This window comes from Dendronephthya gigantea, unplaced genomic scaffold (assembly GCF_004324835.1).
Source record: "Dendronephthya gigantea isolate DGI-Jeju-01 unplaced genomic scaffold, DenGig_1.0 000184F, whole genome shotgun sequence".
In the NCBI taxonomy this organism is placed as follows: Eukaryota; Metazoa; Cnidaria; class Anthozoa; order Malacalcyonacea; family Nephtheidae; genus Dendronephthya; species Dendronephthya gigantea.
In genome coordinates this window covers 15,697-38,136 of record NW_021163194.1, presented here as the reverse complement: position 1 = coordinate 38,136, position 22,440 = coordinate 15,697, and the positions used below count along the sequence as shown (strand labels likewise).

Sequence of the window (22,440 nt, the reverse complement as noted above, 5' to 3'; positions counted from 1 at the left end):
GTCGTGGTTTGTGTCTGAACTACCTGAGAAAGATATCTCAAACGTGGTGGTCCAGTGTAGGTAGTATTCTACAATCTACAATAAGCTGTCATGGTTTGTGTCTGAACCACTTAAAAAGTAGGTACTTCTGAAGTATGGTTGTCATACAAATCATTTTAAATACCAAATTTGTGCATAAATGTCTAGTGAAAGATTTTTCAAATTTCAAGAATATTCAGTTTCATCAAACTCACAAATTGACGGATCTGTTTCAAAAACATCAACAATCGTTTCAGACCATTCTGCAATGTTAGTATTTTCTACAATGTTGCTATTTCCATCCAGCACTGGCTGGTGGTGTGAAATACCGTTAACATATTGTGCCAGTTCCCTGATTGGTCTCCCTTGATGCATATTTGACGTGTTTGTGTGATTATACTCCTGAATTCTTCGAAGCCATTCGTTCCAGTAGTATTCACATGTCTCCGGTGGAAGCCATATCACATCAGCAGGACTGCCATCCAGGTAAGCCAAAACTATAAGCCCATGGTCTATCTACATGCGAAAAATTGTTAGAACATTGTCAGGTATAGCTGGGTTTCAGTCATGTGACAAATTTAGCCATTGGTGCATGGTCAATGGTTTTGACCCAATGTTGAGCAGATGTTATGTGCAATTTAATGAAATTTGTTCACTTCAACAAGCCATAATTCGGCAATATGTGTGAAGTTGATCGCCAAGTGAACATTTTGCTATGTATTAATCTTGAGTGAAACCCACCTATTGATAAACAGATTGTCAACCATGTTTAAACTGGATTTAATAATACTATAAGCAGTGTATTCATACTTTTTGTCAAAATTGTGTTTGTTTAAAACTGTAGGAAGCTTTGACAGACCTTGCATATTTTAGACAGTATACATACAACCCTTTATGGTATACTTTTAGCTAGTAGGTTGAACACGCTTTACCTGCAATGGATGGTATTTCTGGTCATAGTTCACTGCTCCAGCGTATGCGACAGTCTGATGCGGATATGAGAAGCAGTCTTTGGGCTCTGTGCGTTTGCGTTCAGACGTCTTCCATTCAATAACACAGAGTTTGCCCTGGTACACCACAATACCATCCAGAGTCCCTGCATACCGTAATTGCGGGTGAACGACCCCACTTTCCAGGGCTATGACAAGTTCAATGTCTTTTAATACATTCTGAACACTCTTCCAATGACCAAGGTTACACTCTCGTACTGAAGGCTGGCTGCGTGTTAGGAGATAATGTTTTACAGCCTAAAATTTGAAGGTGAGAGAATTGTACCATAGAAATCGTAAAATAACATTTGAAATAATGAAATACGAGCATTTGAATTTCTTGCACAAGTTGTGCTGTGATTTCAGTGACATCATAAGTGATTGTTAAACCATATTTTCTATCATTAGAATGTCAACCTTGTCATAGAGTTGGCTAGCAAAATACACCCAGGTACTTTTGTTTTTGTAAAAGGTGGTAGAAGTACTGGGTTATATACCTGATGAAAAGTCGTTCCTCTGTTTGTGATATTCATGACTTTATCATTGTAACCTTCCACTCCCAACTTTTTTATTAAACCCCTTCTCCAACTTAGCAAAGCATAGAATTCATTCTTTGGCCGTGTTTGGTCCAGAATTGTCGTGACGCTTGGCTTATCTCCCGAATAAACACGACCGTTGTTGTTATTTTTTGTAGCAGACAGTGAAACTTGTAATGGAAAATCTGTCCTTCTCACGTCTAGGTTACACTGGTTTTGTTGTCTGTCTGGATTCATGAATGGTGTGCTATCTTTTGTCCTGTCATGATAAGTTGAACTTGCTGCATGTGTTGAGTTATGAAACAAAGGTTTGTACTGAAATACCTAAACAATTTTATAAAATAAGTTAGGCCATTTATGTGAAATACTAAAGTAGGGCATGTCTGGGTGCATTGCAAGCTAATGGGTTAACAAGAGACACTGACAGATAGTTTTGTTAACTTATTAACTGACAGTACTCTTCCACTGATGAGTAAAATCAACTGACATTAGACAGAGTAAAATACTAAAGTAGGTCACATCTGGGTGCATTGCAAGCTAATGGGTTAACAAGAGACACTGACAGATAGTTTTGTTAACTTATTAACTGGCAATACTCTTCCACTGATGAGTAAAATCATCTGACATTAGACAGAGTAAAATACTAAAGTAGGTCACATCTGGGTGCATTGCAAGCTAATGGGTTAACAAGAGACACTGACAGATAGTTTTGTTAACTTATTAACTGACAGCTACTCTTCCACTGATGAGTAAAATCATCTGGCATTAGACAGAGTAAAATACTAAAGTAGGTCACATCTGGGTGCATTGCAACCTATTGGTTTAACAAGAGACACTGACAGATAGTTTTGTTAACTTATTAACTGACAGTACTCTTCCACTGATGAGTAAAATCATCTGGCATTAGACAGAGTAAAATACTAAAGTAGGTCACATCTGGGTGCATTGAAAGCTAATAGGTTAACAAGAGACACTGACAGATAGTTTTGTTAACTCATTAACTGACAGTATTCTTCCACTGATGAGTAAAATCATCTGGCATTAGACAGAGTAAAATATTGATGGTTATACTCAAATAATATGGGTTTATAATTGACAGATAAAAATGGTTCGACCAACATGTCTGAGCTTCTTTGACGATTTTGTACAAATACCAAAGGTGTATTATAATATCAAATTCATGTATATATGCTCAAAAAAATCGTTTGCAAATGGTCAAATGCAGCCAGTCGATTTGAGCTTAGAAGCACGTGGTAATAACAATAGTTGACATAATAACCATACCTTACATCGAAATGAAAATCGATTCAAAATTTTGACTATTTTCATTGATCTAACTAAAAACTTGCGAGAAGCTAGTGAAATAGCTCGAAATACTCAAAATATTCCCCTTCGCTGAAGAATTCAGCGTAAAATCATCACAAATCCTGTCAAAACAATTATTGTTTACAAATTTCGCTGATACAAAGGATTCCCCGAGTTCGTATCCAGGCAGATGTTATTTGGAAAAAGGCGAGAAAATGTTGACGTATTCGCGACTGTTTCCCGATATTTTCGAAATAACATCCAGCGAAACCCGAAATCGCCTCGAGGAACTCCGAAGAGCCACTTTAAACAGGTCACCTGCCGGTATAGTTTGTACACCGGCGAGCATTTGCGGCCTGTCCTGTCTGCAAATATCGCTGAAAAAATCATCGTTTTAACAGGTTTTTGCAAAAAAATCTGCAAATCTTTGCTTCCAGGCTTAAAATTCATCATCCAAGCCGCATATTTTCACGTGAATCGACAACGTTTGGATAAAAATTAGGTTTGTTTGAACCGTAAAATCAACATGTCCACAAAGACTTTGCCGATTCTGTTTTTAAACCTCGGAGGAGAAATGCTTTATATTTTGGACCAAAGACTCCGAGCGCAGTCCATCCCGCAAGAAAAAGCTCAAAAGGGTAAGCATATTTGCAATATATGTCTTTCCCGTGTGTTGATCTTTCGATATAGCGGCCAAAATATGTTTGCATTTGCACAAACGAGGCTAATTTGTCTCTATGCAACAAAGCCATAACTTGTCCCGTTTGAATATACGGCTTTTGTTTTGTTAATTTACGTCAGATTTGTAGTGTTATTTCGTTTGATCAAATAGCTGGGTTGCTGTAGTATTTTAGATGTTTCTTAATGGGATTTTAATAGGTTTTGTGAAGTTTGTTTTGAGTATAGAAGATAGGTTAAATATTTTGTTTTGTTTCCATGTTTGAGGTCATGGCAATCAGCTAATGCAAGCTTATAGCACCTGCTTTGTCTAGATATGTCAGACGACTTTGCTCAGCACTGTCAGTTAAAACAGTTGTCAGTTTCTCAAGTTGTTAACCCATTAGCTTGCAATGCACCCAGATGTGACCTACTTTAGTATTTTACTCTGTCTAATGTCTGATGATTTTACTCATCAGTGGAAGAATACTGTCAGTTAATAAGTTAACAAAACTATCTGTCAGTGTCTCTTGTTAACCATTAGCTTGCAATGCACCCAGATGTGACCTACTTTAATATTTTCATCAGTGGAAGAGTATTGTCTGAGTTACATAATTTCTATAAGAGTAAAATACTAAAGTAGGTCACATCTGGGTGCATTGCAAGCTAATGGGTTAACAAGAGACACTGACAGATAGTTTTTTTAACTCATTAAGTGACAATACTTTTCCACAAGTGAGTAAAATCATCTGGTATTACAGTCCAGTACTAAAGTAGGACACATCTGGGTGTATTGCAAGCTAATGGGTTAACAAGAGACACTCACAGATAGTTTTGTTAACTTATTAACTGACAATACCCTTCCATTGGTGATTTTACTCATCAGTGGAAGAGTATTGTCAGTTAATAAGTTAACAAAACTATCTGTCAGTGTCTCTTGTTAACCATTAGCTTGCGATGCACCCAGATGTGACCTACTTCAGTATTTCACTCTGTCTCTTGTCAGATGATTTTATTCATCAATTGTCATAACTAACAGCAACTAATTTGCTTTCTTGAAATACTATTTTCAGTTCTTCATGACATCATTGGAAGTATGTTTAATAAAAGATTTATGGACGAACTGTTCAAGCCCCAAGATGCGTACTCAAAGAAAGCAATGAGAACTGTTTTCGACCGCCTGGCTCATGCATCCATCATGAGACTTAACTCAGCCAGTATGGACAAGGTATTAAGTAACTTAGGATTCGAGATTACCATAGATTTGCATAATCATTGCACTTAGGGTAGCAGTATATTTCACAATGACCAGTAGCATGCTAAAGCAATTATAATATTATTATATCATCTCTGATACAGTAATCAATAAATTGGTTCATCGTAATTATATATTGCTACTCTTGTTTAATTATTGAAAGTAATCAAAGTAATCACCTCACAAAGATTGGGTCAGTATTGACCTATATGAACAAGCTTTGCTATAGGTTGATGGTAACAATAAAACACAATGAACTATAGAGATTGATTTCTAAAAGAACAAATCATAAACACTGTTCACTATTGTTATAAAAAGCCAATCAAAAAACCCGTTCATATTAGGTGGATACTTACTGCGGAGATTACATTGATGACCCAATGTTTTGACACTCCAGTCTAGTGTCTTCATCAGGGGGTGATTTATCTGATGAATACCTGGTTGCTGTTAACTTGTCAACTTCGATAAATTTAATATTCTTGTATGTTTGCATGGTGACATCAATAATGAAATTAGCTTGTAGGTGCGGACCGAAAGCTTTGCATTGTTAAATACTTACGTGGTGTACCTACAGTACAAGCTAAATGAATTATTTTCAATAAATTTGTTTGTTTTTTTTATCTAGTTGTATGATCTTATGACAATGGCTTTGAAATATCAGGTACAAAACTAAACAATATTCATTCTAATATAAGGTTTATACACTTTCCCATCCTGTTGAGAAACTTATTAGATTGTGTATTAAATTATCATTACAATACAGAACTTGTGTAATTCTATATCCTAATAGTTTTAACCTAATCTGCTCAATGCTCATATAGCGTACATATTGATAATTTAATCCAGTGTGGTTTTACCAGGAGATTAATAGATTAAACCCCTTTGGATCTTTATACTGTCATAAAGCAGTAAACCTGAATTGTTTTATGTACAATTGTGTTTTCGTTCCAGGTTTTGCTCAGCATGAGTCCACGTGATATCCTTCTGATTACTTTGAACCACATGGATGCTGTGAGGAAATTTGTTGCAGGAAATGACCACGTCATGGAGCAAGTTAACAACGTTTATAAATTACTTTATCAGGTACTGGTAATAATATTATTGTCAGATGTATAAAGCACTACAAGTCTACAACAGAAGTTAGGGCATTCAGAACTAGCAACCCAGTCGTAGCTTATGAAAACCTGAGACTTGGTCGCCCCAATGAGTAAAACATGATTTATGACAAACCCTTGCAATGAACAAGGAGAAATTTCATTTAAACAAATCTGCATATTTGTTTACATTTTTCAGGCAGAGCCAATCAGAATTCTAAAATTCCCCCTTGTTGTTGCAATGCCAAATATGCCTTTAAAAAGGTCCCACCTCTGTATCACCAGGGGTCCTCAATCATCAGTTACACTAAGCAGTTTCTGTACACATTTAAAAATCATCATGTTGATGCAAGTTGTTAAAAACAGGAGTGAACAATGTTGTGCTGCACCCTGGGAACAGTATTGTTAACAATGTTGTTGAAGCTTGTTGGATCATCAATGTTGTTGCAACTTGTTACAACAACATTGCATCGTGATTGCATCAACATTGATGATTCAACAAGCTTCAACAACATTGTTAACAATACTCTTCCCAGGGTGTAGGACGTACAACATTGTTCACCCCTGATGCGACAACCTGATCAATTTTTGGCTGCGTTGGGAGGAGGGATGCTGACCATTTGCTGTGCATTGACTGGAGTACAAACACCAGCTCCCCTTACCTCTCCCCCAGTAGTTGGTAATAACCCATCCCTGGGTATGCCACCGATTACATTAGTCACTATATGCTGAAGTACAGTAATACCTGCATGAATTAAATCATTTTTTGTTTGTTTGTTCAAGTTTATTTGTTTGAGGCCTTTCCATAGTTCAATAACTTGTTTGACAATGCTATTTTGCCCAAAAACTCTTGTTCTTCCCTAGTCAAATTCTAAATTTTGAAACTCTTGCTTATTGGCTGGCCTATCAAGCTTGCTATCATGGCAAACATAACAAAATTCTCTAAACCTAATCACTGCCTACTTTTTTGCAGAACTACGCCTGCTTAAGCCTGGCACAATTTCAACTTATCCGACAATCCTTGCTTTCCTTCCTCCAAGATCTGCATATCAGGGTAAGTCGCTTATCAAAATGAATGCATGAAAATTTTGTAAGTTTAGCTTTCAAAACACTGAGAATACTCCCATCTTTGATCAGGTGTCAATATTTCTCAAAGACAAAGTTCAGAACACAAATGGTAAATTTGTATTGCCGACCGACGGAGCCGTTCCTTTCTCGTCAGAGGTACCTGGGACAATCAGGTACGGTGACGATTTGGGATGTTCCACATTTTTATGTTTTTATGTAATATTTTATTTTATTATTTTATTATTTTAGAAAGTAAGTTGAACAATCTTTTTCAACCATACATTTTACATAGTTCCATGATATTCTACAATTGTTGAAATATAGTATTGTTTTATCACAAGATATGATAGGTATTATCTAGCAATTGTATTGTGTTTTTTCATGTCATTTGTACATTTCCACAGATACTATGATGAAAATGGCAAGGTTTACAAAACCAACGAATTTAGCAGCAACTGCAAGCATCATTTGTCTGATAAGCAAGGCTCGTTTGAACTTTTTGGAGACAGAGTGATCACATTAGGAACTAATATGTAAGTCTATCCTTTTGTATACATAAAGTTAGTTTAGTTTAGTTTAGGTTTCCTCCTGTAGTAACAATGGATCAATAATTAAGAGATGATCCTTACTGAACCTCTAGGAAGAACAGTTTAGAACTGATAGAGCTGTCCAGTATAAATAAAGTTAGTTTAGTTTAGGTTTCCTCCTGTAGTAACAGTAGATGAATAAAAGATAATTATAGATGTATATAAATTTTTTCTAGACCTCTAGGAAGAAATCTCACTCACAGTGAATAGTTAAATCTTTGTCTTAACCAGGTCTAAAATCTTCCACCTTCCAGGTATACTGCGTCCAGGCCAGTGGAGACGTCTCCTCCTAAAACTGTTCCGCAGGAAACAAGCAGATCTGGATCAATGACAACTCTTACTGAGGCTGTAAGTATGAGACCATTGCATCTAGAACCATCGCAATTACTATAAGCTAGAGCTCACAGTGGTCTTAAACTTTGTCTAAATGCAACAGGAATCCACCGAAAACCCAAACCCAATCGCCAAAGCAGAACTCAACCTTCTTGCTCATCTAATGGGAGGAAATACTGACAAGCCATCCGCAAACAAAGGTATATACATGGGAGACAGTTATGGATTGAAACCTTTTTTTTTCTCAACTTTATTTTAAACACCTTCATATGTAGAAACCAGCAAATGGCAGTTTGAATTATTTTGATAAAGAAGAGGGTTTGAAACTAGCTATTTCCCAGATATTGGTTTTACTTGTAGCTTTAAAATTATCCCCAAATTCTTCGATGCAAACTAGAATCAATTCTTGCATCTAAACAATGATTTAATTTCCATATCAGATTAAGAGGAAATATTTATAGAGGATATATAAATAGAGGAAACAGCACTAAAATTTTCAGCATTAAAAATGTTTTGCAAACCTGAAAAGCATCCACAAAGTATGTTTACTGTATAATCTCAAAATATTGTGAAAATGAAAAGGTTTCTCGGGATACGCCGAGACGAAAATGACACTTGAATCGAAACTTCTTTTGTATTCATTTCAGTTATAATGGCGTTGACATTATAACATTGTTGATAGCCGCCGCATTATATTTTGTAATAACTCCTTTGTTTGGTGTTTTGCAATCACCAAATACAGTTCAAAACTTAGTTCACAACATAATCTAAAGAATAAAGGTAAAATAAATGGATTTTGAGTGGTACGCCGAAAAGATTTTAGGTTTTTAGCGTTTTCCCGCCAAAATACGCGACATAATAAAAAATCTCCTCTTAATTGTTATTCCTTTTTTTCTCAGGAAACACTTTCCGTCTTAATCTCTTTAACACTGATGAGGAAGAGCAGTGAGTATAGTTTCACCAATAATTTACTGAAGTTTTCTTTTGTTAGCTTGCAATGCTCGCAGATGTGACCTTCTTTAGTATTTTACTCTGTCTAATGTCAGATGATTTTACTCATCAGTGGAAGAGTACTGTCAGTTAATAAGTTAAAACTATCTGTCAGTGTCTCTTGTTAACCCATTAGCTTGCAATGCACCCAGATGTGACCTGCTTTAGTATTTTACTCTGTCTAATGTCAGATGATTTTACTCATCAGTGGAAGAGTAATGTCAGTTGATAAGTTAACAAAACTATCTGTCAGTGTCTCTTGTTAACCCATTAGCTTGCAATGCACCCAGATGTGACCTACTTTAGTATTTTACTCTGTCTAATGCCAGATGATTTTACTCATCAGTGGAAGAAAACTGTCAGTTGATAAGTTAATTTATCTCAGAACCATTGAACTAAACCAATTTTTTCCTTCAATTTTTAGGCAAGCAGAGGTGCACAGAGTGAAGAAACATTCTGGAAACGTCATCACCGTGGACGCAACAAAGGTACAGTTGTTTTCCTTTCTTTGCGATAAAATTTGCTTGAAACAAGATTTGCTTTTAAGTTTTAACATTTGCTGTAAAATTTCTACACTTTTACAGCTTGCTTGCCTCAAACTCATTCATGAATTTACAGTAGACAGAAAATGAAGAATATATTATTTTCTTCTTTTAAAACTATCTTTTCGTTGCATACTGTAGTTTAAAACTTTTTAAGAGGAGATATTTTTCTATGTCGCGTAATACATGCTCAAAACCTCAGTTATATCTTAATGCAACAGCATTAAAATTTTCAGCATTAAAAATGTTTTGCAAACCTGAAAAGCATCCACAAAGTATGTTTACTGTATAATCTCAAAATATTGTGAAAATGAAAAGACTTCTCGGGATACGCCGAGAAGAAAATGACACTTGAATCGAAGCTTCTTTTGTATTCATTTCAGTTATAATGGCGTTGACATTATAACATTGTTGACAGCTGCCGCATTATATTTTGTAATAACTCCTTTGTTTGGTGTTTTGCATTCACCAAATACAGTTCAAAACTTAGTTCACAACATAATCTAAAGAATAAAGGTAAAATAAATGGATTTTGAGTGGTACGCCGAAAAGATTTTAGGTTTTGAGCGTTTTCCCGCCAAAATACGCGACATAATAAAAAATCTCCTCTTAAATATAGCCAGTTGTTGTTTAAAAAACGAACAATGAGTTGAAAAGTTATCTTTTTTGTAGACGAAGCAGCATAATGAACTTAGCAAACTGATGAGCGAATTCTCCATAGACGAGTCCTCAAGTGCAGGTAGGATTGATTTTCAGTGTAAATAATTAAATATACTATACAGAATTTAAAGTCTTGAAAAAGGTGCCCTGTCATTGATTTCTGTAAGCCTTTTTTAAAACAATGGTGTTTCAATGAAGTTGTTGTTAACATGAAGTGCTATAGGGCCTATAGATAGAGATTACTTCTTCCAACCATGAAGTAATTTGTTTATTAAATGTGTATAGAGATCAATTTGATAACGACAATTTTTAATATACAAAAACACAGCGAGCAACAAAATCGAAACTTTATGCATGAAAACATATTTATTACCGTTCAGTTTCTTTGTAATTTTGTTCAATAGAAGTTAGACATTTTTTCCGAACGATTTGAGAATGTGCTTAATGTAAAAATATCTTGAATATATGAATTATGTTTTGAATCTCACTCCTATATTTCGACGCCATCTTGAAAGAAAATGTAAACAAATTGCCGCCAAAATGACATACGACAATTTTTCACGTGTGAAGAATATCGTACGTCCAATCAAAAGCCGTGTATGGCATTTTTCACACGTGAAAAACATCGTACGTCCAATCAAAAGCCGTGTATGGCATTTTTTCACACGTGAAAAACATCGTACGTCCAATCAAATTGCATGAAATTAATTTACACACTGAAATACGATTTTTTTTATTTCATCATTCTGCTGTTCATAAATATCTATACACATATAATAGATTCAATTTCTTGTTTATTTTCTTGGTTTTCAGGCAGTAAAGGAGATGATTTGTTGGAGCTTATGGACTCAACATGATTTAAGGCTTGTGAACTCTAGAAATTTTAAGGAATTATTTTACAATTAGCTGTACATATTTGAATGAATAAATTTGATGAAACTGGATAGCTCTATCAGTTCTAAACTGTTCTTCCCCTGCTCTCCATTCCCCCGTTACCCATTTCTCCCACTCCCCAGTTCCTCCATTCCCCAGTTTTCCCGCTCCCGAGTTCCTCCATTACCCGATTCCCCCATTCCTTGATTCCCCTGTTCCCCCATTCCCCGATTTCCCTATTCCCCGATTCCCCGTTCCCTTTTTCAAAGATAGCTGGTTTTAAAGATTCCGAAGATTTTCGTTCCGTGTTTTAAAGACTCCGGAGATTCTCGTTCCGTGTTTTAAAGACTCCGAAGATTCTCGTTCCGTGTTTTAAAGACTCCGGAGATTCTCGTTCCGTGTTTTAAAGATTCCGGAGATTCTCGTTCCGTGTTTTAAAGATTCCGGAATTCTAAATGGTGACAAAAACTCTAAGTCTAAAAAATTCTAAGTCTTTCACCACCAGCACTGATAGCCGGTGGTAAATCTCTTAGTAAATCGCCCTTGGTACACTTTACTAGGAAGACTTTTCTATCTCGTTCCTTGACACACATCAGTGAGATGAGGTCACATCGACGGTCGGTAAATTTCGACCTCAAACAGGACGAGAAAACGAATGCTGACACGAACCAACCAACCAACCACACGACCAAACTCAAACTAACCTAAAACATTCAAACATATCTTTAGGCGGCAACGAAGCTCCCGAGAGCCCGGGTGGACGACGTGAAAATCTCGCTCGACGGCGAGAACTCGCCCGTGGAATTCTCGACCGTGAGTCTTTGATGATTCAGTAAACTTCGAAGATTCCTATCATTTTCAATATTTCATGTTTGCAGTTCCATTGTGTTCTACTTTGCATAATTGTAGGGTCCTACTAAACACTGCCTGAGATGACTGCCTGAGGTGATTGCCTGAGATGACTGCCTGAGGTGACTACCCGAGATGACTGCCTGAGATGACTGCCTGAGATGACTGCCTGAGATGACTGCCCGAGATGACTGCCCGAGATGACTGCCTGAGATGATTGCCCGAGATGACTGCCCGAGATGATTGCCCGAGATGACTGCCTGAGATGACTGCCTGAGATGACTGCCCGAGATGACTGCCTGAGATGACTGCCTGAGATGACTGCTTGAGATGACTGCCTGAGATGAGATCCTGAGATGATTGCCCGAGATGACTGCTTGAGATGACTGCCTGAGATGACTGCCTGAGATGACTGCCCGATATGACTGCCTGAGATGAGATCCTGAGATGACTGCCTGAGATGACTGCCTGAGATGACTGCCTGAGATGACTGCCTTAGATGACTGCCTAAGATGACTGCCTGAGATGATTGCCCGAGATGACTGCCTGAGATGATTGCCCGAGATGACTGCCTGAGATGACTGCCTGAGATGACTCCCCGAGGTGACTGCCCAAGATGATTGCCCGAGATGACTGCCCCAGATGATTGCCTGAGATGACTGCCTGAGATGACTGCCTGAGATGACTGCCTGAGATGACTGTCAATTTACATCCTGTGGACAGGTGCTGCAAGGCCAACGCCATCCAGAATATAGAGTCCTAATCATTTTTTTCTATTATTGCTAGCCAAGGAACTGCCAACGATGACCTTCTCGGAGCAGAACAAAAGCTATTCGGAGGTATGTCATTTAGGTTTATCAGTTAACTGGACTTTGTGAGAGTTTTCTTGCAAAATGTTTGCCAAGGTAATTATTATAAGAGATCATAAAGGCCTTTTAATGTTTCTCATGGTATACTGATCTGTGTTGTTTTCTGTGATTAAGTGTGATATTTTTCTTCATGTTGTTTATCACTGAAGCTAAAGAATTGAGATACAACAATCTTTGACTGACTTTAGGTGTAAGACGTTCGCCCAGCTATTGTAGACCGCATGGAATCGATTCAAGTCCTTTAAAAATTTGTGAATCAAGATGAGAATGAACTTAGTGAATCTGTAATTGCTGCTATATGTTTTGGCTAAAATATAAAAAAAAACTGTTGTATGTCTCCAAAACAAAGGAGCTTATATTTACGATACCAAAAAGTACAGGATTGTTTGACATCAGAAATACAAAGAATTCGGCACACAGCGACTATTCACCTTTTAAAACGAAACCAAAAACTAGAAGCAAAAAACAAATTGTGCTTCAACTGAACAAAACTAGAATGCACTGCTTTTATGAAATATGGGAAAAGACAACTTTTTTCTAGGCTTTTAGCGATTCGTTTATAGTAACATCGCTCACGATGATGTTCGGAGTTGATCGGCATGTTGTCGTACATTATCATACCACGTGATCTGCTATGATCACATGGTAATTATCGCCTAAAAACTAATCTCAACGTTAAAAAAAAATTTCTTTAATTAGGTGGCGATCGAAGGTGGACAGCAAGATCGAAGCTCAGCAAGATTGAAGATTGTTCGAGGAAGAAGGAGTTCGCCGTTGACTAAAAGGTGGGTTCCGGCGATTATATGCGTAATCTGCGGTTGCTTTGTCCGACCCCAGTAGGGGACCGTTTGCCTAGAGCGTTTTGGTCCCCCGCACGCTGCTAGTTCCCACTTGTAGGCCTTTACACTAATCTACGGGAAGGCCGTAGGCCTTCCTTAAGGAGTACAGTGTAGCTGAGCCGAACCCTTTTTTTTCGTTGTATATAGGTTTATCTGAACAGCTAGTTGTCAAGATGAAGGTGAAGACTCGCCCGGCCAAATTCAAAATGGCGATGCCAAAGAAAACCATCCACGTGGACCGTTCGCGGACCTTTCCGAGCAAGATTGTTGTGCTTTCTGGTCAAAGTTAAGTATTTTACTTTGATGTTTGTGTGCCTTCTGCTAATTGTCGGCCAGAAATAACAAAAAACCATATACAATATGAAATATTCTGCGTACAAGGTTATCTAAAGTTTCGAGCTTAATTCTGCCTGCAATGATGATAATTTTTTACTGAAAATTTATGTCATGAGCAATATCCGCACCCATAGACGGAAGCAGAACTGAACATTTTGTCATTAACGTTTATCTCAACAGCCAGTTATCAAGACGAACGTCAAGAGAACATTTGAAAAATTGAAATCAGTTCAAGACTCGCCCGGCCGAATTCAAAATGGCGATGCCGAACTAAAACCATACACGTGGACCGTTCGCGGACCTTTCTGAGCAAGATTGTTGTGCTGTCTGGTGAAAGTTAAGTATTGTACTTTCATGTTTGTGTGCCTTCTGCTAATTGTCGGCCAGAAATAACAAAAAGCCATGTACAATATGAAATATTCTGCGTACAAGGTTATCTAAAGTTTCGAGCTTAATTCTGCCTGCAATGATGATAATTTTTTACTGAAAATTTATGTCATGAGCAACATCCGCACCCATAAACTGAAGCAGAACTTAACATTTTGTCATTAACGTTTATCTCAACAGCCAGTTATCAAGACGAACGTCAAGAGAACAGTTGAAATAGAAATCAGTTCAAGATTCGCCCGGCCGAATTCAAAATGGCGATGCGAAGAACCATCCACGTGGACCGTTCGCGAACCTTTCTGAGCAAGATTGTTGTGCTGTCAGGTCAAAGTTAAGTATTTTACTTTGATGTTTGTGTGCCTTCTGCTAAAACTACACAATAATTAAGATAGTTGAAAATGCAATTTTATATTAATCATGTCTTCTTATATTCAAGATTTTTCTTGGTCAAGAGTGCAACATGACCTGTGAATATGAACTTTACTGTCAGATGAACATTGGAAGTGACAAGATTTCTGCACAGAGGTAATTCGATTGTTCCTTCAAAAGTTATATTAGCCTTGCAGCTGAAATTCTTGTAGTGACCTTGTAATACATATCAACTGCCTGGGTATATATTTTGCTACTTAGTATAAGGGGGAAATTGTCAGGCAGTCACAAATTTTGTTAAGATTACTAAGTTAACATTGCTTCTATGCTCACAATGTGTCACCAGTAATAAATTCCTGTGGTGGTCTTTAAATACATAGCAACCATAGTTATATGTGGAGGGATGAAGTATAACCATAGAATATCTGACCAAAAACTAGACAATAATTAAGATAGTTGAAAATGCAATTTTATATTAATCATGTCTTCTTATTTATATATCTATATTCAAGATTTTCCTTGGTCAAGAGTGCAACATGAGCTGTGGATATGAACTTTACTGTCAGATGAACATTGGAAGTGACAAGATTTCTGCGCAAAGGTAATTCGATTGTTCCTTCAAAAGTTATATTAGCCTTGCAGCTGAAATTCTTGTAGTGATCTTGTAATACATATCAACTGCCTGGGTATATATTTTGTTATTTAGTATAAGGGGGAATTTGCTGCAACTGGGATCTTTTTTTGAAAAATTGTCAGGCAGTCACAAATTTTGTTAAGATTACTAAGTTAACATTGCTTCTATGCTCACTATGTGTCACCAGTAATAAATTCCTGTGGTGGTCTTTAAATAAATATAGCAACCATAGTTATATGTAGAGGGATGAAGTATAACCATAGATTACCTGATTAAAAACTAGACAATAATTAAGATAGTTGAAAATGCAATTTTATATTAATCATGTCTTCTTATATTTAAGATTTTCCTTGGTCAAGAGTGCAACTTGAGTTGTGGATATGAACTTTACTGTCAGATGAACATTGGAAGTGAACAAGATTTCTGCGCAAAGGTAATTCGATTGTTTCTTCAAAATTTATATTAACCTTGCAGCTGAAATTCTTGTAGTGACCTTGTAATACATATCAACTGCCCGAGTGCCCGGGTATAGAATACCTGACCAAAAACTAGACAATAATTAAGATAGTTGAAAATGGAATTTTATATTAATCATGTCTTATTTATATATCTTTATTCAAGATTTTTCTTGGTCAAGAGTGCAACATGAGTTGTGGATATGAACTTTACTGTCAGATGAACATTGGAAGTGACAAGATTTCTGCACAGAGGTAATTTGATTTTGTCATGGATGGTCAGCATTTGATTTTAAAAAGCCACTACATTGTTGAGATGACAACTATGAAATTGAAATTTGCTTTGGTCACCATGTGTGAGACCAATGATGAAACTTAATGCTATAACAGTTGAACCAGTCTGGCTGATTACTAAAATTCCTGTGGTGGTCTTACAATAAATATCCACGAAAAAGATCAGCAGTTACTATTTTAAACTTGGGGGGAATTTTTCTGATTTCCATGTGATTTATATTCTGTAGTACTCAGAAGGGTGATACCCAGTTTTTCTGTGTTCAAATTAAATAGTGACATATGTCTGGGTTGAATATATGCATGTGACACATTCTTTTTATTGAAAATGGCAAAAATATAATTGGCATAAAACAGAATGCATTCATGAATGTATTGTCTATCCATGAAAGACGACTAAAGTAAGATAAATTATCTTACTTTAGTCGTCTTTCATGGATAGACAATACATTCATGAATGCATTCTGTTTTAGATAATGAGTAATATCTTTTAATAATGATGTCAGGTTGAAAATACAAACTTTGCTGCCACTTTTTGCCTAAAAGGATTGATGAAATGCTTTTTCTCTTTAGAATGAATGAAGTTGAAGAAAGTTGAAAGGCACCCCTGAAGAATGTGAATTACTTTAGCCCTATCCTAGATTCATTGATTAATATATTTTAGTGTGTGGTAACATGTGTGAAATGTTATCAATTATGTGACAATTTTCAAAACTTGGATTAAAAGAGAATTTTTCTTTGTAAAGTTTAGAAGAAACCTTTTTTGTCTGTGGTGTTAGTGTTGATTTGCATGTTTTTCCGTGTACTTTCACATTGAAAGATTTTGGCAGTTGCTTCTAAATGTTTTTTGAAAAGTTTAAGAAGAAACTTGATTTTTGTCTTGTGGTGTTTGTTGTTTCTTTGCTTTTTTCCGTGTGCTTCACAATTAAAAGATTTTGGGCAGTTGCTTCTAAATGTTTTTTAAAAGTTTAAGAAGAAACTTGATTTTGTCTTGTGTGTTTGTTTTTGATTTGCATGTTTTCCGTGTGCTTCACAATTGAAAAGATTTTGGCAGTTGCTTCTAAATTTTTTGAAAGTATAAGAAGAAACTTGTTTTTGTCTTGTGGTTTTGTTGTTTCGATTTTGCATGTTTTTCCTTGCGCTTTCACAATTGAAAGATTTTGACAGTTGCTTTGGGCCTTTGGCTTTTTCTTATACTTCTTTTTTCTTAATTTCTCTAGTATTAGTTTTTTTTCTAATATTCTCTTATTTTTTTTATGAAATTCTTTTTTTACTTTATGTTGAAGAAAGTTGAAAGGCACCCAGATTTATTAATTCATATATTTTAGTGTGAAATGTTATGAATTATGTGACAATTTTCACAACTTGGATTTATATATAGAGATAACTTTTTTCTTTGTAAAGTTTAAGAAGTAAACCTTATTCATCTGGTGGTGTTAGTGTTTTTATTTTGCAAGTTCTTCTGTGTGACTTGACAATTCCAAATTAAACCTCTTAGTATTTTTTCTAAGTTTTAAAAAAAAACCTGTTAGTGTTATCTTCTATTTATCTAGTTTTTTTTCTCTCTAGTTTTTTTTCTCTAGTTTTTACTTCTATTTCTCTAGTTTTTTTCTCACTTATTTTTTCTCTCTAGTTTTTTTTCTCTCTATTTTTACTCTAGTTTTTACTTTCTATTTCTCTAATTTTTTTTTCTATTTTTCTACTTAGTTTTTTTTCTCTCTAGTTTTTTTTACTCTAGTTTTTACTTCTATTCCTCTAGTTTTTCTACTTAGTTTTTTTTCTCTCTAGTTTTTTTTCTCTCTAGTTCTTTTTACTCTAGTTTTTACTTCTATTTCTCTAGTTTTTTTTCTATTTTTCTACTTAGTTTTTTTTCTCTAGTTTTTTTTTACTCTAGTTTTTACTTTTTTTTCTCTAGTTTTATTTAACTTTTTTCTTTGTAAAGTTTAAGAAATAAACCTTTTTCGTCTGATGGTGTTAGTGTTTTTATTTTGCAAGTTCTTCTGTGTGACTTGACGATTCTAAAATTAAACCTCTTAGTATTTTTTTAGTATTTTTTCTAAGTTAAACCTGTTGTATTTCTTCTTATTTCTCTAGTTTTTTTCTCTAGTTTTTTCTTCTATTTCTCTAGTTTTTTCTATTTTTCTTGTCTTTTATTTCCTCTATTTCTCTAGTTTTTTTTCTATTTTTCTAGTTAGTTTTCTTTTCTCTAGTTTTTTCTTCTATTTCTCTAGTTTTTTTTCTATTTTTCTAGTTAGTTTTTTCTCTAGTTTTTCTTTCTAGTTTTTTTCTCTAATTTTTTCTTAATGTTTTTCTCTAAGTATTTTCTAAATGTTTTTGAAAGTTTAAGATGAACTTTCTTCTGTTTTCCAGTTTTTTTTTCTTTAGTTTTTCTAGTTAGTTTTTTTTCTCTAGTTTTTTTGTCTAGTTTTTTTTTTCTAGTTAGTTCTTTTCTCTAGTTTTTTCTTCTATTTCTCTAGTTTATTCCCTATTTTTTTTCTATTTAGAAAATAGAAAAAAAACTAGAGAAATAGAAGAAAAAACTACAAAATCGAAACAAGTTACTATGTCTTGGGCTACCTGTGTCAAGCGAGACACAGGTAGCCCAAGACAGACACAGGTAGCCAAGACAAAATACATCTTTGTCAAAAAAAAATCTTAGAGAATTTCAAAAAAGTGAAAAAATTAAATTTTTTCACTCTCGAGAAAATCACCCTGTCAAATTTTCGTGAAAAAAAATTAAGGTAAGTAAACATAAGTTTTTTAAAAGCGGGAAATTGTTAATTTTTTTCCGTCTGACTTTCTTCATTTTCAGGCTTTTTAGAAGACATGTGTTTTTAAAACTTTTTTCTTATGCTTTTCTTTCAATTTTCAGGTACTTTTGAAGGCGATAATTTTTTTTTGGTTTTTATATTTCAAATTTTTTTCAGTTTACGGTCTTTTGCAAAGGCCGAGAAGTCTTTTAGCTGTTTTAAACATTCCAATCACACCGAATTTTTCAGGCTAATTTTGTTGCTTGCCAGGAGTTGAAACGTTAGTCCTCGGATTGAGAGGCGAACGTCTTAACCATTAGACCACCGCATCATTTGTCGAAAGCTATTGTTCTTTATTTGACCTAATCCTTTTCGATGAAGTTTAAATTAAAGAATAATTTCGGTAGGAAAAATCGAACCTTTCCCATGGAGGATTCGAACCTAGGTTTACAACCTGGTAGTCCGTAGCCTTAACCACTTGGCCACAACATCACTTATCAAAAGCTCTTGTTCTTTATCTAGTTAATCCTATTTGCAGAATTTTAAATTAAATAGCGATTTAGTGTTTTGAAAGATATTAGTCTCATGAAGCCATTTTTCACATTTTAAGACAGTTTTTGAACAGTTAAAAAGTCGTCAAAATTGACCAAAATGGTAAGGGGTAAGCCTTGACCATTTTGTTCAATTTTGACGACTTTTTCAATGTTCCAAATATGCTCTAAAATGAAAGATATCAGTGTTAGGAAGCCATTTTTAGCATTTTAAGACAGTTTTTGAACAGTTGAAAAAGTCGTCAAAATTGACCAAAATGGTAAGGGGTAAGCCTTTGACCATTTTGGTCAATTTTGACGACTTTTTCAATGTTCCAAATATGCTCTAAAATGAAAGATATCAGTGTTAGGAAGCCATTTTTAGCATTTTAAGACAGTTTTTGAACAGTTGAAAAAGTCGTCAAAATTGACCAAATGGTAAGGGGTAAGCCTTTGACAATTTTGGTCAATTTGACGACTTTTTCAATGTTCCAAATATGCTCTAAAATGAAAGATATCAGTGTTAGGAAGCCATTTTAGCATTTTAAGACAGTTTTTGAACAGTTGAAAAAGTCGTCAAAATTGACCAAATGGTAAGGGTAAGCCTTTGACCATTTTGGTCAATTTTGACGACTTTTTCAATGTTCCAAATATGCTCTAAAATGAAAGATATCAGTGTTAGGAAGCCATTTTTAGCATTTTAAGACAGTTTTTGAACAGTTGAAAAAGTCGTCAAAATTGACCAAAATGGTAAGGGGTAAGCCTTTGACCATTTTGGTCAATTTTGACGACTTTTTCAATGTTCCAAATATGCTGTAAATGAAAGATATTAGTCTTAGGAAGCCATTTTTAGCATTTTAAGACAGTTTTTTGAACAGTTGAAAAAGTCGTCAAAATTGACCAAAATGGTAAGGGGTAAGCCTTTGACCATTTTGGTCAATTTTGACGACTTTTTCAATGTTCCAAATATGCTCTAAAATGAAAGATTCAGGTTAGGAAGCCATTTTTAGCATTTTAAGACAGTTTTTTGAACAGTTGAAAAAGTCGTCAAAATTGACCAAAATGGTAAGGGGTAAGCCTTTGACCATTTTGGTCAATTTTGACGACTTTTTCAATGTTCCAAATATGCTCTAAAATGAAAGATATCAGTGTTAGGAAGCCATTTTTAGCATTTTAAGACAGTTTTTGAACAGTTGAAAAAGTCGTCAAAATTGACCAAAATGGTAAGGGGTAAGCCTTTGACCATTTTGGTCAATTTTGACGACTTTTTCAATGTTCCAAATATGCTCTAAAATGAAAGATATCAGTGTTAGGAAGCCATTTTTAGCATTTTAAGACAGTTTTTGAACAGTTGAAAAAGTCGTCAAAATTGACCAAAATGGTAAGGGGTAAGCCTTTGACCATTTTGGTCAATTTTGACGACTTTTTCAATGTTCCAAATATGCTCTAAAATGAAAGATATCAGTGTTAGGAAGCCATTTTTAGCATTTTAAGACAGTTTTTGAACAGTTGAAAAAGTCGTCAAAATTGACCAAAATGGTAAGGGGTAAGCCTTTGACCATTTTGGTCAATTTTGACGACTTTTTCAATGTTCCAAATATGCTCTAAAATGAAAGATATCAGTGTTAGGAAGCCATTTTTAGCATTTTAAGACAGTTTTTGAACAGTTGAAAAAGTCGTCAAAATTGACCAAAATGGTAAGGGGTAAGCCTTTGACCTTTTGGTCAATTTTGACGACTTTTTCAATGTTCCAAATATGCTCTAAAATGAAAGATATCAGTGTTAGGAAGCCATTTTTAGCATTTTAAGACAGTTTTGAACAGTTGAAAAAGTCGTCAAAATTGACCAAAATGGTAAGGGGTAAGCCTTTGACCATTTTGGTCAATTTTGACGACTTTTTCAATGTTCCAAATATGCTAAAATGAAAGATATAGTTTAGGAAGCCATTTTTAGCATTTTAAGACAGTTTTTGAACAGTTGAAAAAGTCGTCAAAATTGACCAAAATGGTAAGGGGTAAGCCTTTGACCATTTTGGTCAATTTTGACGACTTTTTCAATGTTCCAAATATGCTCTAAAATGAAAGATATCAGTGTTAGGAAGCCATTTTTAGCATTTTAAGACAGTTTTTGAACAGTTGAAAAAGTCGTCAAAATTGACCAAAATGGTAAGGGGTAAGCCTTTGACCATTTTGGTCAATTTTGACGACTTTTTCAATGTTCCAAATATGCTCTAAAATGAAAGATATCAGTGTTAGGAAGCCATTTTTAGCATTTTAAGACAGTTTTTGAACAGTTGAAAAAGTCGTCAAAATTGACCAAAATGGTAAGGGGTAAGCCTTTGACCATTTTGGTCAATTTTGACGACTTTTTCAATGTTCCAAATATGCTCTAAAATGAAAGATATCAGTGTTAGGAAGCCATTTTTAGCATTTTAAGACAGTTTTTGAACAGTTGAAAAAGTCGTCAAAATTGACCAAAATGGTAAGGGGTAAGCCTTTGACCATTTTGGTCAATTTTGACGACTTTTTCAATGTTCCAAATATGCTCTAAAATGAAAGATATCAGTGTTAGGAAGCCATTTTTAGCATTTTAAGACAGTTTTTGAACAGTTGAAAAAGTCGTCAAAATTGACCAAAATGGTAAGGGGTAAGCCTTTGACCATTTTGGTCAATTTTGACGACTTTTTCAATGTTCCAAATATGCTCTAAAATGAAAGATATCAGTGTTAGGAAGCCATTTTTAGCATTTTAAGACAGTTTTTGAACAGTTGAAAAAGTCGTCAAAATTGACCAAAATGGTAAGGGGTAAGCCTTTGACCATTTTGGTCAATTTTGACGACTTTTTCAATGTTCCAAATATGCTCTAAAATGAAAGATATCAGTGTTAGGAAGCCATTTTTAGCATTTTAAGACAGTTTTTGAACAGTTGAAAAAGTCGTCAAAATTGACCAAAATGGTAAGGGGTAAGCCTTTGACCATTTTGGTCAATTTTGACGACTTTTTCAATGTTCCAAATATGCTCTAAAATGAAAGATATCAGTGTTAGGAAGCCATTTTTAGCATTTTAAGACAGTTTTTGAACAGTTGAAAAAGTCGTCAAAATTGACCAAAATGGTAAGGGGTAAGCCTTTGACCATTTTGGTCAATTTTGACGACTTTTTCAATGTTCCAAATATGCTCTAAAATGAAAGATATCAGTGTTAGGAAGCCATTTTTAGCATTTTA

At 35.0% G+C, this 22,440-nt stretch overlaps 2 protein-coding genes and 1 long non-coding RNA gene across 5 annotated transcripts; 2 read left to right on the top strand and 1 right to left on the bottom strand.

The window, feature by feature from the left end:
- Positions 1 to 204: 204 nt before the first annotated feature.
- On the bottom strand, positions 205 to 3,017 carry LOC114538440 (mitochondrial genome maintenance exonuclease 1-like). The gene is made up of 4 exons (XM_028559617.1): positions 2,828 to 3,017; positions 1,505 to 1,867; positions 951 to 1,265; positions 205 to 534 (listed from the first exon to the last, which is right to left on the bottom strand). Exons 1-4 carry the CDS (start codon positions 2,870 to 2,872, stop codon positions 205 to 207), a joined length of 1,053 nt encoding a protein of 350 aa, XP_028415418.1. The 5' UTR covers positions 2,873 to 3,017.
- Positions 3,018 to 3,174: 157 nt separating this feature from the next.
- Positions 3,175 to 10,973, top strand: LOC114538430 (protein OSCP1-like). The gene is made up of 13 exons (XM_028559606.1): positions 3,175 to 3,486; positions 4,579 to 4,733; positions 5,386 to 5,421; positions 5,712 to 5,843; positions 6,828 to 6,908; positions 6,992 to 7,095; positions 7,327 to 7,455; positions 7,764 to 7,857; positions 7,946 to 8,042; positions 8,742 to 8,787; positions 9,257 to 9,320; positions 10,047 to 10,113; positions 10,848 to 10,973. The coding sequence occupies exons 1-13, from the start codon at positions 3,375 to 3,377 to the stop codon at positions 10,889 to 10,891; spliced, it is 1,161 nt and encodes a 386-aa protein (XP_028415407.1). The 5' UTR covers positions 3,175 to 3,374; the 3' UTR covers positions 10,892 to 10,973.
- A 1,601-nt stretch (positions 10,974 to 12,574) lies between these two features.
- On the top strand, positions 12,575 to 13,725 carry LOC114538438. 3 transcript variants are annotated; one of them, XR_003688738.1, is made up of 3 exons: positions 12,575 to 12,595; positions 13,325 to 13,410; positions 13,612 to 13,725. It is a non-coding gene; the product is annotated as an uncharacterized LOC114538438 (long non-coding RNA). The 3 variants fall into 3 exon arrangements; XR_003688736.1 differs by lacking the exon at positions 12,575 to 12,595 and adding an exon at positions 12,611 to 12,661; XR_003688737.1 differs by lacking the exon at positions 12,575 to 12,595 and adding an exon at positions 12,763 to 12,815.
- The last annotated feature ends 8,715 nt before the right edge of the window (positions 13,726 to 22,440 follow it).